This window comes from Hirundo rustica, chromosome 7, assembly GCF_015227805.2.
Source record: "Hirundo rustica isolate bHirRus1 chromosome 7, bHirRus1.pri.v3, whole genome shotgun sequence".
In the NCBI taxonomy this organism is placed as follows: Eukaryota; Metazoa; Chordata; class Aves; order Passeriformes; family Hirundinidae; genus Hirundo; species Hirundo rustica.
Window position 1 is genome coordinate 35,981,593 of NC_053456.1, and position 16,010 is coordinate 35,997,602.

At 45.4% G+C, this 16,010-nt stretch overlaps 1 protein-coding gene across 3 annotated transcripts in view; it reads right to left on the minus strand.

Annotated features, from left to right (window-relative positions):
- The window catches only part of TRPM8 (transient receptor potential cation channel subfamily M member 8), a 32,957-nt gene extending 17,727 nt beyond the window's left edge, over positions 1-15,230 (minus strand). For 2 of the 3 annotated variants that reach the window (XR_009208037.1, XM_058421363.1), the window contains exons 1-4: positions 2,179-2,293; positions 1,197-1,487; positions 760-855; positions 63-192 (exon numbers count right to left, since the gene is read on the minus strand). Coding sequence is in view for 2 of the 3 variants with exons in the window: in XM_058421363.1 (XP_058277346.1) it covers positions 63-192; positions 760-855; positions 1,197-1,466 (496 nt within the window). In the remaining variant the exon portion in view is untranslated. Of the gene's footprint in view, positions 1-62; positions 193-759; positions 856-1,196; positions 1,488-2,178; positions 2,298-2,790; positions 2,894-3,682; positions 3,881-7,103; positions 7,172-8,138; positions 8,314-8,836; positions 9,010-9,324; positions 9,503-12,343; positions 12,501-13,930; positions 14,005-15,113 lie in introns of those variants that run through there. The other variant, XM_040070039.1, reaches the window with a different exon arrangement.
- Positions 15,231-16,010: the final 780 nt, after the last annotated feature.

Consider the following 16,010-nt stretch of genomic DNA (forward strand, 5'->3'; position numbering starts at 1 on the left):
AACTCCCTGATCTCTGACCCTTCCCACTAAATTTCTAAAGGACTCACAGAGCAGGCACTTACCTACTGCTCTTGTTTCATATTCGTTAGCGAGTTCCTCAGACTCACCAGCAGCATTTATATCATTCTTCACCTTGGCCATACTTTTCAGGAGCTTACTGGCTCCCAGGGCTGCCAAAGTGCAGCCCCTGGTCTATGGAGAGAGAGTGAAGTCATGCAAATCCCTCTGAGAAGGGAACAAGATCATAGAATCCTGAAACCACAATGATTTGTGCTGAAAAGGACCTTAAAGACCATCTCATCCTAACCCCATGCCACAGGCAGGGACACCTTCCACTATACCAGGTGGAAGCCTTTAAAAATTATCCTCCATTTTGCAGCTTCTCAGTTCCCAGTACAGAATGACCCATTTGATGCTACAATCATTAAATTACTGTCTAATCCAAATTAGAAATTGGATTTCAAACACCTGGAATCAGAACCCATCCATGATGTGGAATGGGTGGGAACTCAGCATCCCAGCTTGAGCACAGATGACAATGTACAATGGATGTGGACAGCTGACTCACACAAAGCCTGAGGAAATGAAAGTATAAAGTCCACACCCGGACACAAAATGGGCAATATAAAACCTACTGAGAGCCATCTAGCAATTATCTCTTGTATTTGAAGCTGGACATGGAGCCTTCGAAGGCCGATAAACCAAAGACACAGAATTCCACTGCACTGCCTGCAAAGAGGAATAAAGATCTCAACTTACTTGCTCCCAAATGACTTTGGACAACTCTTTCTTGTTCTGAAGAACTGACCAAATAAACAAAGCTTGCAACGGGTGCCTTGTGATAGGACACTCCTCCTGAAACAGAGAGAAAGAATTCGGACTTAAGCTCACCAAGTGTTTTCAACTGGAACAAATCCAAACTTGGACTCTCCTCTTTTTGTACTTTCTTCCTTCCACAGCCACCTCCCACCAATCCCTTCTCTCGGCTCTGTCAGTTCTCACACACTACTGTTATACTGTTACTAGGTTACATTAGATATTTCTATTAAAGCCTTGTATTTGACAAGGAAGAACCAGCCTCCCTATTTTTCCTGAAGCTGGCATTAAAGAGTATTTGTGTAAAAGGCCCTTCCTGCTTTAACCACGGCATCCCAAATAACCTCATTCACAGCAGGATCAAACTGCTCATCACTCACTGAAAGCTGTATCTCCATCTCATCCTTGCTGTTTTTGTAATCTCTTTTGAAACCTCTCCGGAAATCCTCCACCATTTTCCACACAAAGGTGAGGAGGGCATCGTTGTAGGAGTTCTTGGCAATCTGCAGGTTCTTGAACACCAGGCTGCTGAAGTTATTGGTGTACAGCTCCCTCAGGACCTCTGTGGTGAGGAACTTCCGCAGATTCAAGCCATTTTCCAGGAAGAGTCGGACAAATTTGGGCCTGTCTTTCACCAGGGCTGTGAACATCACATCCTGTAGGTCAGCAGACTAGGAAGAAATGGAACAGCAAATGTTAGGGATCACATGAGAAATGTAAATCTTATCTAAGGCCTGACACATGGTCATTGTCACATTTTCACCAGAATCAGAGGGTTTCTTCTATACACAGTTGCCTTGGCTGGATGGCCCAGAGCATTTCTGGCATGGGCAGATCACCCTCCAACCAGTGACGATAGACTGGATCATCGTGGAATGACAGATCCTGGCTTTATGGACTATCCTGAGTTAGCTGGAAAGGACCCACAAGGCTCATGGAGTCCAGGCCCTGCACAGACACCCCATCAATCCCACCCTGTGCACCCTTGAGAGCATTGTTCAAATGCTCCTTGGGCTGTTGTAGCCTCGAGGCTGTGCCGGTTTCCTGGGAAGCCTGGAGAGTGCCCAGCACACTCTGGGAGCAGAGCCTTTCCCTGATCTCCAGCCTGACCCCGCCCTGACACAGCTCCAGCCATGACCTGGGGTCCTGTCGCTGTCACTGCAGATGGGAGCTGCCCCTAGGGAGGAAGCAGCAGCTCCCAGGGAGGTCTGACCTCCTCTTCCCCAGGCTGAATGGAATGCGACAGTCAGTGGTGGAGCAACAGACACTCTCTTAACACAGAGGCTGAGGTGCTGAGACAGTGGCTCCTGCTGGGATGTGTCCCTCCCACAGCTCCCTGCACTCACTCAGAAGGGGCTGTACCTCCCAGTTTCGGTCATTGGTGAAGATCTCATCGCTGGCCAGGTCCAGCTGGTTCCACTCCAGCAGCAGCTTCAGCTGCCCATTCCAGTTATCCCTGTCGTGCTCGTTGGTGCTGAAAGCTGCACATGAGGAACAACCTCTGGGTAAAGGCCAGGCATTTTTATCATCTCTGCTTCTCACACTATCAGGACAAGACTCCTTCCAAGTGGCTTTCCCCAGACTCATGCACATCTTCCCGACTGGGGGCTGGAGGATGCTGGAGGCTCAGGGATGTGTTTCTGTCCAGCAGCATCTCATAACCAAGATCAGCACAACGCTTCCTTCAGGCTGCTCAGAGTCCTGCACCCTCTACACAAGAGAGATTCTGCAGGATTCCCAGTGGGGCCCTACCAGAATCCCCAAGGCTCTTCAAAATGCCTTCCCAATTACCTGGTTTGGATCTTGCTCACACAGAGAGCCCAAACTGCTGCTCTAGCCTGCCCACACCCCTTCAGAGGAAGACAGGCTCCACACTGTGGCTGCTCTAAGGAAATCTATTATAGAGAATAAACAGCGATCCCTTTTCCATTTATTATTTAATCCCCAAACAAACCCAGAAAAACAATTACTTGCCTTTGTACAGCGCAAAGGAGATGGCATTGCTCACAATTTCATCGCCAGCTTCTTCTATTTTGATCACAGTCAGTAAATGAGGGCTCTCAAGGACTTCTTTGATCTATTAAAAAAAAAAAAAAAAAGTCGTATTTCAAAGCTATCAAGGCTGTTTAGTAGCAGATCTAGATCCTTTTAAAAAGAAATTTGCCACCACATCACAGCAAAGCTGTTTCTCATCGGTCTTGGGTTTTAACAAATTTAAACAAGCCCAAATAGAAGCAGATAATGAGTTTGATTTAAAAGTCACCAAAGGACAACATTAATTATCCTCTGAACATGCAGCACATAACTGTGATTCCCCTATGCAGATCATCTTTAACAAGAAGATATAATCTCAGTAATTAGAAGCGACTCCTAAAGTAGAAAAGGTTGTGACAGCACTGTGTCAAGTAGTTTAGTTTGTTGGAAAAGAGTCTCTACCTCCTTGTGCTTTGTCAAAACCAGATAATTTCTCACATAACAATGCTTTATAGAGTTAATTTCATTTTAGCACACAGAAGACAAATAATCTTGGCCATTTCTGATGCAGGAGGGGGTACATGCCAAAGCAGCCCAGCAGAAGCTGTGGGAAGCGTGCAGAGAACACTGCCTTCAGCAGCTGGACAGGGCAGAGATCCTTCTGGAACCTTCTTAGCTTTCCTGTGACCAGACAGCTGCTGACTTGATTGCAGCCCGCCCAATGCTTTGTTCCAATCCTCGTACATTCTGAATTTTCCTTTTTTAAATCTGCACAGACACAACAAGGCAAGGAGCCCTGCGCACCCCATAGGTATCACCAGATAGCAACACCCCTGACTTGGAAATCCCCGGCTGCTCCCTCTACCCTCCTCCCACAGCACCCCACACTCACCCACTTGATCCAGCTCTCGGTCTCCTCTTCTGAGAGCCTGGAAATGGTGCGAGGCAGGAACCTGAGCAGGCTCTCCTTGACGCAGGAGGAAGCAAGAGTGCCTTCAGCCTCCACCAGGCTCGCAATGACATCAGCAATGCGCCCAGAGCCTTCCACCACCACACAGGGAATCTTGCTCTTGATGGCCACGTTGATGGACTAAGGAGAGAGAGCAGAGCACTTGAAGCATGACTCTCACTAGAGCCTGCTATTGAATAAGGAAGCCTAGAGAACAGAAACCCACGGTCCACAGCAGTATTTTTATTATTATCCACTGATACATTACCAGTGACAACCCTTTAAAGCATCATCCATCTAACGAGAGGGGGCTGTGAAGGGCCCACAGAGACTGAGGGTCAGAAATCACCATCTGCCTGATTTTCATAGACTCACAGAACAATTTGTGTTGGGAAGGACTCTCAAAGCACATCTTGATCCACCCCCTGCCACGGGCAGGGATGCCTTCCACTACCCCAGGCTGCTCCGTTTTAGAGCGGATCAGCAGATCAGGACAATTGCCAAGTGGAAATGGCATTCAAGTCATACAACAGTGCTGCTCAGCTACAGTCATGGCTGGTTTATAGCACAACACTGCTCAGCTGAGACCAAGGGCTCTGGATTTATTTGCTGGAGGCAGAAGCAGCAGTGTTTCGCAGAGAGATCACTTCTGTAGCATCACAAGAACATCAAAATCTAATGCTACTGAAAGTCTCCAGGTAGCCACTTACATGATTTCTCACACAGCAACATTGTATGCGGATTAACAGCAAGAGAAAAATCTGCTGAAATCATGCTGGAAGGACCATTACCCCTCCTGGTGCAGAGACCACCATAGGAGAGACTGACTTCATTTGCATCACCACACTGAGAACAGAGTCACACCATAAGCTGGCTGCCAGCAAACTGTACAAAGGGAGTTGATGCAAGTTATCATCAAGCACTGGAAAGACAGAACATCTATTAGTTAAGAGAGTTTCTTGAGAACAAAAGAAATAATCAACTTGAAGTCATCAAAAATCGTGTGCACATTCCTCCTGTCAACTGGAGAGCAGGTCTCCGACAAAGGCAAGGAGGCTTTTCTTATCAGCTAGATGAAAGTGGTTTTCTGAAAAAGGGTTCAGCTAAAGTGCACGTTTTACATCACAGGGAATTGAAAACAGAAGCTTGGAACAGTTTTACTTCTCCCTTGCTAATGCTTATTCTTGTCATCATGCACCAGTCACAGAAGCTGAGAAAGAGGGACCCTTGTCTGGTCAGCTCTAAGACATGGCAAGGACAGACATCCACACCATGGACTCTGCTGAGTCATTTGGGCTGGTCAGAGACTCAATCTACTCCTTGAAAAAAGGCTTCACCTACAAATGAGCAAGAGGGCAGGCACAAATATCCCAGTGCACTTACAACACTGAGAACTAAAATCTCAGCATGACATAAACCAGCCTCAAGTTGCAGCAGGAGAAGTTTAGGTTGGTTATCACAAAAAATTCTTCACTGAAAGTGTTGTCAAGGACTGGAACAGTCTCCTTAAGGAAGTCACCATCCCTGAAGTGTGCAAAAAATGTGTGGATGCAGCACCCGAAGACATGGTTAAGTGGTGAACATAATGGCGCTATGTTGACCACTGGACTTCGAGATCTTAAAGGTTTTTTCCAGCCTCGATGTTACCATGATCCTAGGAAATAGCCAAGAAGAGTGGCATGAACCCTTAACTGAAACATCATCCAGGTGCTTCCCAGAGGAATCTCTTGCCAGGAACTATGCATTTGATTTAGCAAGGCTTTTATTCATTCTTGTTAGGCAGCTACTATGTCTGTGTTATGTATTGTTGCTTAACAGTGGGTTTGAGGTCTCTCCAAAAAATGTGTAATCCTAAGTCTGCACAGCTACAGCACCTGGCAGCCAGTCAGCTCCTTCAGTGATGGCCAAATCCTTTCTCAAACATCAGCAATTTGGAGCTAAAAGGAAATGGACATATTCAACACAACCTTTTAAGCACAGCTTTCCTCTCAAACCGGAACGGATTCTTCATTTCATCTCAGGACCTCTGACTAACACTGCATCTGCATTCAGCTACAACTGGGCAAAGGTAAAATTCATCATATGAATGGAACCAAACTTCCAAGAAACATACAGGGAGGCTGGGATAACAATCTGGCATTTCACACACTGGTTCAGACCAATTGATTAACAACAGCAAGGAAGTGGTAGAAGAGACCATGCTTTGAGATCACATGGTTTATCCTCCTGACAAGCCAAGTAGTTTGATTAACCTTGACAGTAACAGCACAGCTCTGGTGAGAACAGGAAGTATCACGGTAACATCTACAAACAAAATAATTATAAATATCATGCTGCTTCAAGTTTATTTTTGCTGCATCCTACTCTCTTGCAAAATCCAGCCCCTTAGTACAAGCTAAATCAGCTTTTCCTGCAGATGGTCAGAGCTTGTCCTCACTGTTACAGGTCCCTTCCCACACAGCCTGACTCCACAACCCCTCACTTTGAAAACCCTGGGTCACTCATCTTCATTCTGGCAAGCTGAATGGGCAAGAAACAACCCTGGGTTTTAACCCTGAGAGAGATTTAGAAGCCATCTCCCTTTCCCCTTCCCTCAGTGTCACTTAGACATCCTGTTTCAATAAACTTCTTTGTTTTGTTCTTCCTCCACCTGCCTGTCATCTACTGGAAAATGATGCCCGGTCCTTCCCTGTGTAGGCTTAAGAGTCAGCAGAGGCCTCCTGCCCTGCTCAGCTGCCAAGATTTAAACCAGGTCTAGACCTAAAGTAGATTTAAAATGTGGCCTTTCAGTACTTAGAGGGGCTTATAAGAAATAGGGAAAGCAACTTTTTACATGGACAGAAAGTGATGGGACAAAGGGGTATGGTTTTAAACTACAAGAGGAGAAAGCTGTATTTACATTAGGAGGAAATGATTGACTGTGATGGTGGTGAGGCCCTGGCACAGGGTGCCCAGAGAAGCTGTGGCTGTCCCTGGATCCCTGGACACATTCAAGGCTGAGCTGGACAGAGCTTGGAGCAGTCTGGGATACTGGGAGGCATCCCTGCCCATCGCTGGGGTGGAACTGGGTGGTTTTTAATGTCCCTTCACATTCTGTGATGTGGAAGAACTGAGATAATTGAACTGTCCCAGCCAATACTTTTCCAGGATGTCAACCCAAGGCAGAAACTTTGCACAGAAATTTTAACAGAAAAAAACTTCATAAGCTTAAATTGCAAACAAGATCCTTCTGTAGCAAGTGCTGGGCAAGCTTCTGTAAATAACAGCACTGTCTACTTCATCAAGTTTCCTTTTAATCAGTCTTCAGTATTAGAGCAACATCCCTATTGTTATTTCTGGAAACAAATAAAAGAAATAAACTTACTTTCAAAGTCTCCTTCCCACCACCTTGGGCAAAACACACAATGGGAATCTTCCCACCATAATTAGATTCTGTAAAATATGCCAAAAGAAAGAAGAAAAAAGATTATATCAATTAATGCAGTTTGAACAACTTATTTTTCCTGAGTACAATGGAAGAATTTCCAGGCCATTCATGCAAATACTAGTTTGCTGTTGAATTTTGCCAGTTACTAACAGCTACTTTTAACAAAAATTCAGTTTTGCCTAGCATTCTGCATAGCTGATTTCAGACACCCTTCTCCAACAGAAGTTTTCCCTTCTAGAAATCCTAATTTTTGCTATCTCAGAAGTCCTTAAAACAGAATTTTATTGTACTTATCTGCTCTTTTGTCCATTTTGAGTATCAGTAAAAGGTTCTTATCACAAACTCAAGATAGAGAACCTCTGAGTTGACATTTTCAATCATAAAAGAAAGGTAAGAACTCTGTAACTCTAGGAGCTAGTGTTTGAGAGACATTTTTAAAAAAACAAAAAACAAACAAACAAACAAAAAAACAAACAACACACCTAAAAACTTTTTTAAAATTTCCTCCTAAGACTGTTGATTTCTTTTTTTTGCTCTGGTAAATAAGGGGGTGAAAGAAATTATTTAACAGCAGGTTGCAGGCAGATCAGTCACCCTCGTAAATAAATATTTTGGGAAAAGCCTAATTTCAACTCCTGTGTAACTGTGCTCCAGCTACCTGGAATTCAATGACAGGTGAGATGTACATAGAAGGGTCAGCTTCCAAGAAGAAGGGAGGGAAGGGCTGTGTGACCGAAATGAAGCATTTGCTGCGACACAAAGGACATGCAGAAAGGAAGACGAGGGAAGGTGTTGCTCTGGAGAGGGCAGGTTGCTCCTGCCAGAGCTTCAGATGCATTGCAGTTAACACACAGATCCCTTCCAGCTCAGCAGCCACAGGATGCTGCCACTACTTTCTTATTCCAAGAAAATCACTGTGGATCAGCCCCAAAGCATGCACAGACTCAGGGAGGAGGAGGAGGAGGAGGATACCTGGGATGACCCGCTCCGAAATGTACTTCTCCAGCTGGGTGCGCACCTTGGCCTCTACCGTGGGGTGCCCGTGGGTGCCGTTATCAACCAGCAGGAGATGGGTGTGGTTGTTATCCAGGCAGTACAGGGGGTCTCTCTTCAGGTCATCCATGATGTAGTGGGCCAGGTAGCTCCCCTAGAGGTACCAGCACAGCATTAGAGATTCAAGGACAAGGGCATGCCCACCTTATTTATGTGGTGGGACAGTTTTTTATGACATTTTTTGTGTTCCATCATGTTTGGTGGACAAGAGACAAGGGGGGCTACCCCAGTGCATCTGACAGGTAGGATGGCAGTGTCAACGAGGATCTTCAACAGCAGCAGCAGGTATCACGTGCCTTAGCTCATGGGAATCCCTACTGTGGGGGAATGCATGGGGATTTCAGAGGTAGATTAACCATGGGAGAGGTTATTCCCTAAAGCAATGCCAGGCATGGAGTTAGAACAGCTGAACTCCCACAAAGGCATGCCCAAATCTGGCACAGCTGAAATCCTCCTCCCCAGGCCTGATGTGCGTGACTTACTTGGGCAAGAGAACATTACTTTCCTCCTGTTCTGGGAACAGCTCCCAACGTTTTGAGCCCAAGCCTCCTCTTTCTTTCCCCACCAACCCATCATGAACGGGCTCATGAACGATTCCGTGAGCCCGTGCTCCTTACGTCACTGTCGGCCGTGCGGATGAGGGTGTCCCGGTTGGAGATCATGCCCCAGGCCGCGATGCCAATGGCCACCACGTTCTCCTCGGAGCTGCGACTGATGGTGTTGTCTCTGACCACCTCCCCAATGTACTTCATCAGCCCATAGTGCGTTCCCCCGGTGAAAATCCAGGCTCCTGGAACCACACCCACTCACCAGGGGGAACACAGCCAAACACCCACCCGCCACAGCATTAAAGACATAACCCAAACCCCTTTTGTGACCCTGGGGGTTTATTCTCCAATTAAGCACAAAAGAGATGCTACACAGCTCACCTTGCGTTACCACAGGCATCCCCTGATTACATCCCACTCCTGTTACTTCCAAACCACTAATGTCACACACGTCCCAAGTGCAGCAGCAAAATGAACACTCTGCTTCCCCACAGACCCTCTGAGCTACCGCACTCCTGTTGTGCAGCAGTAAAGTAACAGAGGCACAGAATGTTTACCCTTGGACTGGGCAATGTAGATCAGCCTGCTGAATATCTTGCGCATGCGGGGCTTGAGCGCGAAGTTCTTGGCACCGCCGGTGACAGAGATGACAAGGTTTGGGGTTTTAAGGTGCCAGTGCTGGGTCATGAGATCATAGAGTGTCTCTGAGTCCGTGTCACACGACAGGCGGATGTACTTGGGGAAGAGAAAAGAGAACAAATATAGCAGGAGATAAATTGAGATTCCTGGGAACAACCCAGGGATTGCATTTTCTTCTCTGCTGTACAGCCTCATTCCAGCACCCGGGAGATGAAAGGCAAGGTGATGATGAAATCCTTGTTTCTTCCTCTGAAGCACTTTTATCCTTCCCCTAGAGAAGGCAAGAGCAGTGACCTTGAGCTTCACTCTGCAACAATGAACACACCACCACTATTGCAACTAACTCCAAGGGTGCTATTTAAAGCTTAGAATACAAATCAGGGGCAGCATCACTGCTGCAAGTGAACTAATATTAATGACAGCTGCATTTGGATTACACTACTCAAATTCCAGGCACCACGTGGATGGTGTCCCTATCACAACAAATACCCACTCCAGGGCTTTAAGTATAACATAAAACAAATACATCAAGTTTGTAGTGAAGCTTAATCGCTCTACAAAGATGCCAAATTGCACATAAGAGATTATCTGGCTTCAGGTGGACTCAGCATGTCTCCATCTATGTAAAAGCTTCTCTGGCCTTGTCTTGCTTTGCTATTCAAAAGCCTCTTCACAGTTTCATCACTTTTGGAAGACATTCATGGCTGCACAAGCCAAATCAGGTGATGAAAAGGAGTAGCTTGGACCTGAGTCATAGAGGATTTTGTATCAATTGCCCAGTATTTGCAGGAGAGCAAAATGAAAGGATTACTTTGAGGAGGAAACGTCCCCACCTAAGAGACACTGAAATTGAATTAAAACATTCATGTGTTCCAGGACAGGTTTCCAGAAGGAGTTAAAGCATTCAGGACATCACAGGATGCTGAGCAGGCTCCAGCAGCTGCACAGGAGAGCTAAGGAACTCCCACAGCTTCTGCCCTAAGAAGCTTCAGCACATGAAGTTTTGGGTGCTCTTCTGGAGAGGATCCCCTATAGGTGAGGGGAGAGCTATCAAGAAAACTACCTGGTCAGCCCTGCCCACAGCAAACCTGGCAGCTCCACTGCAGCAGGTAAACTGCTCGGCTCAGCACAGCACCTCCCTCCTCCGAAGTACAATGGTGCCATCTCCTGGTACTGCGGGATGCTGCTCCCAGACCATGGCCGGGATTCAGGGAACTCTTTTTGGGGTTTGGGCTCCCAAAACATCAAACACGTGACTGGGATGCTCGTGGATGTTATGGGGTCTGAGCGGCACAGCAGAAACGAAGAGCTCAAAAGCTGGACTTACAGAGGGTGAGATTTTATAGAATCCCAGAGTGGATTGGGCTGGAAGGGAGCTTAAACCTCATTCAGTCCCATCCCTGCCATGAGCACCTTCTGCTATCCCAGGTTGCTCCAAGTCTCATCCAATCTAGCCTGGAACAGTGCCAGGGATCCAGGGGCAGCCACAGCTTCTCTGGGCACCCTGTTCCAGGGCCTCCCCACCCTCACAGAGCTGAATTTCTTCCCAATATCCCATCTAACCCTGCCTTCTGGCAGAGGGAAGCCACTTCCCCATATCCTGTCCCAAGTCTCTCCTGGAGGCCCTTTAGGCAGTGGAAGATCTCTGTGGAGGTTTCTCTTCTCTAGGCTTAAGCACCCCCAGCTCTCCCAGCCTGTCCTCAAAACTCTTTATGGGTTTCTGTTGACATCTCATTTCCGCTCAGAACTTTTTTGGACTCATCTGTCCTAAAAAGCACAATGAAGGGTATAAAACCTCCCATCCCTCATCGCTAATTGACAGCAATTCCTCAAGTTACCCTGAGTCTGAAAACCTCCCCGCTGTGCATCAGCAGAAAATACTTGGCAATCTTCAGGAGCAGCACGTGCCCAGCTGTGTAGGGAACTAAGAACAGGGTGTTGAGATGTGACTCCAGCCAACATTCCAATGGAATGGACTAGGAGAGTTATATGCATTGTTTGAACAAAATATGCTCTGACACATGCACAGCGGCCTTGAGAGCCCGCATGAAACAACTGAGGGCACGTGAACTGATTTCCAAAGTTGGAAGTGGGGAAGACACAACCTAAGGAAAGAACATTTAACCTTTGAGAGGTCTGGAATATTGCAACAGAGCAAAGCACTTCTTGTTCCAGTACAGTCACATAGCAGCTTATAACGAATTAGTACAAAGCTAAAATGTGCATATCAAAAAATATGTGAAGTACATGGATCTGTTTAACCATGATTTGAAACTTTTGGTCTCATTTCCCATTCAAATACCTCTTATTTGTGTTACTTTGCATGAACCAAACCAAATTAATTTACATAGCAGGCTCTGATTTTCCTCATTTATTTTGATTGTCCCAAGCAACCTGCACTGGTGTTAAATTATGAGCCATTTAGAGGAGGCAGATGAGCTCAACCACATGTGACTACTCACAAGCATCAGTACAAATCACCAGAAACAGCAACAGCAGCTATTTTCTTCTTCCCTCGCCTTCACTGTCCCCACTCCAAGCAAAGATACAAGGAAAAAAACCCCAACAAAAGGAATAAAACTTTTGAAGTTCCACAGATAAACTTACACACCCCCCCAGAACTCTCCACCCTGGGAAATATTCAGTTGTTTACAGGCCTGAGCAAGCTGGTCTATGTGGATATAAAATCATTCACCCATTCTCCTGCCATGCCTGGAAAGAGAATCTTTTTTCACTTGCATCACCAGCCTAAACAACAAGTAACACAGAAGGAATTAACCTTTGTTATCTATTTTCAGGGCTTGAGAAACAAGCTTGTGTCCCTTGTAGCCTATCTCCTGCCATTAGAATAAAATCCATTTCACCTTCCTTGCTCTTGAGGAGCTCCCACTGGTATTCAATAGGGGCCTCATGAATATCCTTTATATTTCCACTTACCTTTCCTTTTTTTCCCAAGTTTTCAAACTGAATGTCCCCGAAGGCGTCAGTAGGAAGCTCCTTCGTGTGCTTCTTGTAGTTCCACTTTTCGGTGGTGTTAACCTGAGTGCCCTCTATGTGCTGATTTTCAGGGTACCCACATTTACATAAGTTACCCCTGAAAGAAGAGTGAATAGACACGAGACCCATGAGGAATCCTGAGCACAGAAAAGTGAGCTCTAACAGCATGGAAAGCAGCAGGTGGAGCTACAGAACCAGTTGTGTGTGGGACCCTACTGGGATTTGCCACCTGACAAACCAGAGCAGCACCTCATCTTGCTTCCTCCCCCACAACCTGCTTCTGCCCAGCACAGCCCAGGAACCAGGCTGTGCTGAGGGGTTTCTCCCCCTTTTTGTGTTCTTAACCACATAGGACAAGTTCACTGCATCTCCTCTCCCTGGTAACAAATGACAGGAGAAGAGGAAAAGGCCTCAAGTTGTGCCAGGGGAGGTTCAGATTGGGTATCAGGGAAAAAAAAAAAAAGATGGCAAGAGCTGTCAGGCATCGATACAGGCTGCCCAGGGTCATGGTGGAGTCGTCATCCCTAGAAGTATTCCAAAATCACATGGATATGGAATTTGAGGACATGGTTTAGTGGTACTGCTGACTTGATTTTAAAGGTCCAGGGCCCACATTCCCGCTTCCTCAGAGGACATGGAGAAAGTGTAATTAATTGCTTGTCTCCTTTAGAAATATTTCTTCTACTCTGCTGTACCTTGCAAAGCTTACCTTAAAAGTACCTAGACATAAATAACCCAGCAAGTTCTGCAATCCTCTCCCAGAGGGCTTGCAGGAAGAGCAGCTGATGAGAACCAGCTCCTCCATCCTTTGTTGGTGCCTTGCCAGACATCCCATTTTTGGTGGCAGAGGAGGACCCTAAGCGAGACTTTCTGAAATGAGACTAATTTCCCTCCCTTCTTCTGAGGCATTTTCCCCCCAGCTTCAGAGCAGAGCGGTGTCAGAGAGCCTACAGAGCTCAATATTAGGATTTCTGCAGCTACATTAGTTTGATCACTTTTCTCCTGAAACTGAAAAAAAAACAAAAACAAAAAACAAAAACCACAAAGCAACGTTATGGTCCTCAAACTAGTACTGCACTGGTACCTGTGCCTGAAAATGGAGCCAGTTTAATATCCTGTCTTAAGAGAACATCAGCCTGAGCAAAACCTAGTGTTTGTGTAAGCTCTGTGCAAGAAATTTTTGATTTTTTTGTTTAAACAGAAAATTAAAATTATGTAAGCCTCTGACACATACCTTGTCATAACTTCAACACCAGTGCTGCATCCTTCAAAGCACCTATATGTTGCCCCAGTCATGCTTCAAATAGGGAATTTAATATTAAACCCTGTGACAGAGCTGCTGGAAGATCAGATCACTAGTTTTGCATCAAGTTACTTGTGCAGTAACTCAAAGGGACCGAGGTGAGATTGCACTGCCAGATCCAGACTCTGAACAAAAAACCCCAAAGCTTTCCTACCTGTCTTTGCAGACAGAAATACCCTCATTTACCAGCCTCCCATTCTTGAAAAACAAAAGTATCTCCTTACATCGACTTGGTGTCTTTTGTAAAAAAGACACATTCTCTCTTCTTAAAGTTTTCCTGGATGAAGTTGGCCAAATCCTAGAAAATAATTTTTAAAAGTTTATTTCTGATAACTCACGAAAAGGATGAGACTTCAGTAACAGCAGTCACTGTGAACACAAAGATACTGCTTAAAACACTATGGCAAGCATTCTTCCCAATGGTAAAAAAAGTAAAGATTAAAAAAAGAGAAGACAGTAAGGTTCTTAGGCTAGGGGCTGTTTTAATTCAACATTCCAAGACCCCAACAGGAGACCAGAACATCTTCAAGTCCTCAATTATGGGAGCACAGTGGAATTCTCTCCAGCTTGTTTAACCATTAACTCTCCTATTAACCTCGAAACTCCCTGGAGAAGCTTTCACACTCGGGGAACGCAAATTCATTCCTAATCTGCCTCTGGGAGCTAAGAAAGCAAAGAGGAATTCTCATTTGCTGATAAAGGGTTGGGGGTCTTTTGTTTGCTTTTAAGCACAGCTTAGATTTGCAGGGCAAGGTTTTGCTTGGGACATAAAGGGAAAACACGCAGCCATAGTTTAGTTTGCCTGTTAGATACAACACTTGTTGTTAAACAGCAGGTAGAAGTTATTCCAAGCAGAAAAAACATTACAAGCATTATATCCAAAACAAGGAAAATAAAAGGGAGCCCATTCAACCAGTAAAAGTCACAACGTGCAAGACCAAAAAAAAATAAAAGGACAGGGAAGCACTTGCTTAAGTCCTAAGAATCTGCCTTTAAAAGACTTTCTGCAAACCCATAAGGAGCAGGCAATCTGCCACACAATTGCTGGAATCAGCGAATCTTTCAGGCATGAAAGGACTTTTGACATAACTATATGTTGGCTGCCTTGGCCATCAAGCTTTGAGAAGAGTTTGGGGTGGTTCTTTATACAGACAGATCTGTCTCTTGCTGCAACGTGGAAAAGGGTTTAAAACCAGAAGAGATTAATAAAGCACAGTAAAGAGCTACAGGGTCCAAAATGAACACAGTACACCCTTAGAGTTTCACCGTGTCAGCTGCTGCCTGAAGGCCACTCATTCAGAAAACTTCTCCAGAAAGCGGAAAGTGACAAATTCTGCTCCTGACTTCATCAAATTCACCACCACTTTGGCCCCCTCCCAAGACACCAGCATGGTACCAGGTACTCACAGCATCGCTGCAAGCCACGTCTATGCTGCGAGACATGCTGGAATAGAGGAGTCTGGAACTCTCAAAATTGCCATTTCTTCGGTGTCTCATGCTGCCCATGGATACCTGGAAAAGCATGGAAGAGGGGGAGATGGAGGAGCACTAGTCAACAGCAAGGGCACCTTGCACATTAGCAAGGTGAGGAAGACGTTATTTAAATCCAGCATAAAAAATCAGGAAGGGTATTAGTCCCAAAATGTAAAACAAAAATTCAGAAAAAATATTTTCTGTTATTTCATACCACAAAGAGACTTTCTTTTATCTTTCCTCTCCCTAAAAGAGCTCCAAGTCAACATCTTTTGAGAAAGGAAGACACCTTATACACTATCCCGTTCAATTCATTCCCATATTTTAACTCTTTTGTCTCTGATGAGCAAGCTCAGGATGTGGTTTATATACATGAAGTGTCCTTAATCCAGTGTATTTACAAATTAAAGGGGATAAGAAGAAATATTTTAGGCACAGAGAAAAACTGCAGTGTTAAAGCCGTTGGCCCAACAGAACCCCAGGAGCTTAGAGGAGCAGCACCCACCACTGATCCCACTCCTGGAACAAGGACAACATGTGCAAACTGAAGAGCAAGTGGATTTAAAGGGTATTGGATCCAGAAGTTAGGAAGCGACCTGTAGAAGCAAACACATTTCAACTGCCCTCTAAAACAGATCCCTGTGTTGAAGTCACTGTCTTTGAAGGAGCATCACTGCACAGAACAAAATCATTTATTCTAATACAAATATTTCAATTCTCTTCATGCTACTCTGTGAATAATACTGGAAAAGGCCTTTTCCTGAAAGAAAAGCTGTCAGGCAGAGAACATGGGGAGCTCAGAGCCTACTTGTGCTTCCACCAGTTTTCTCT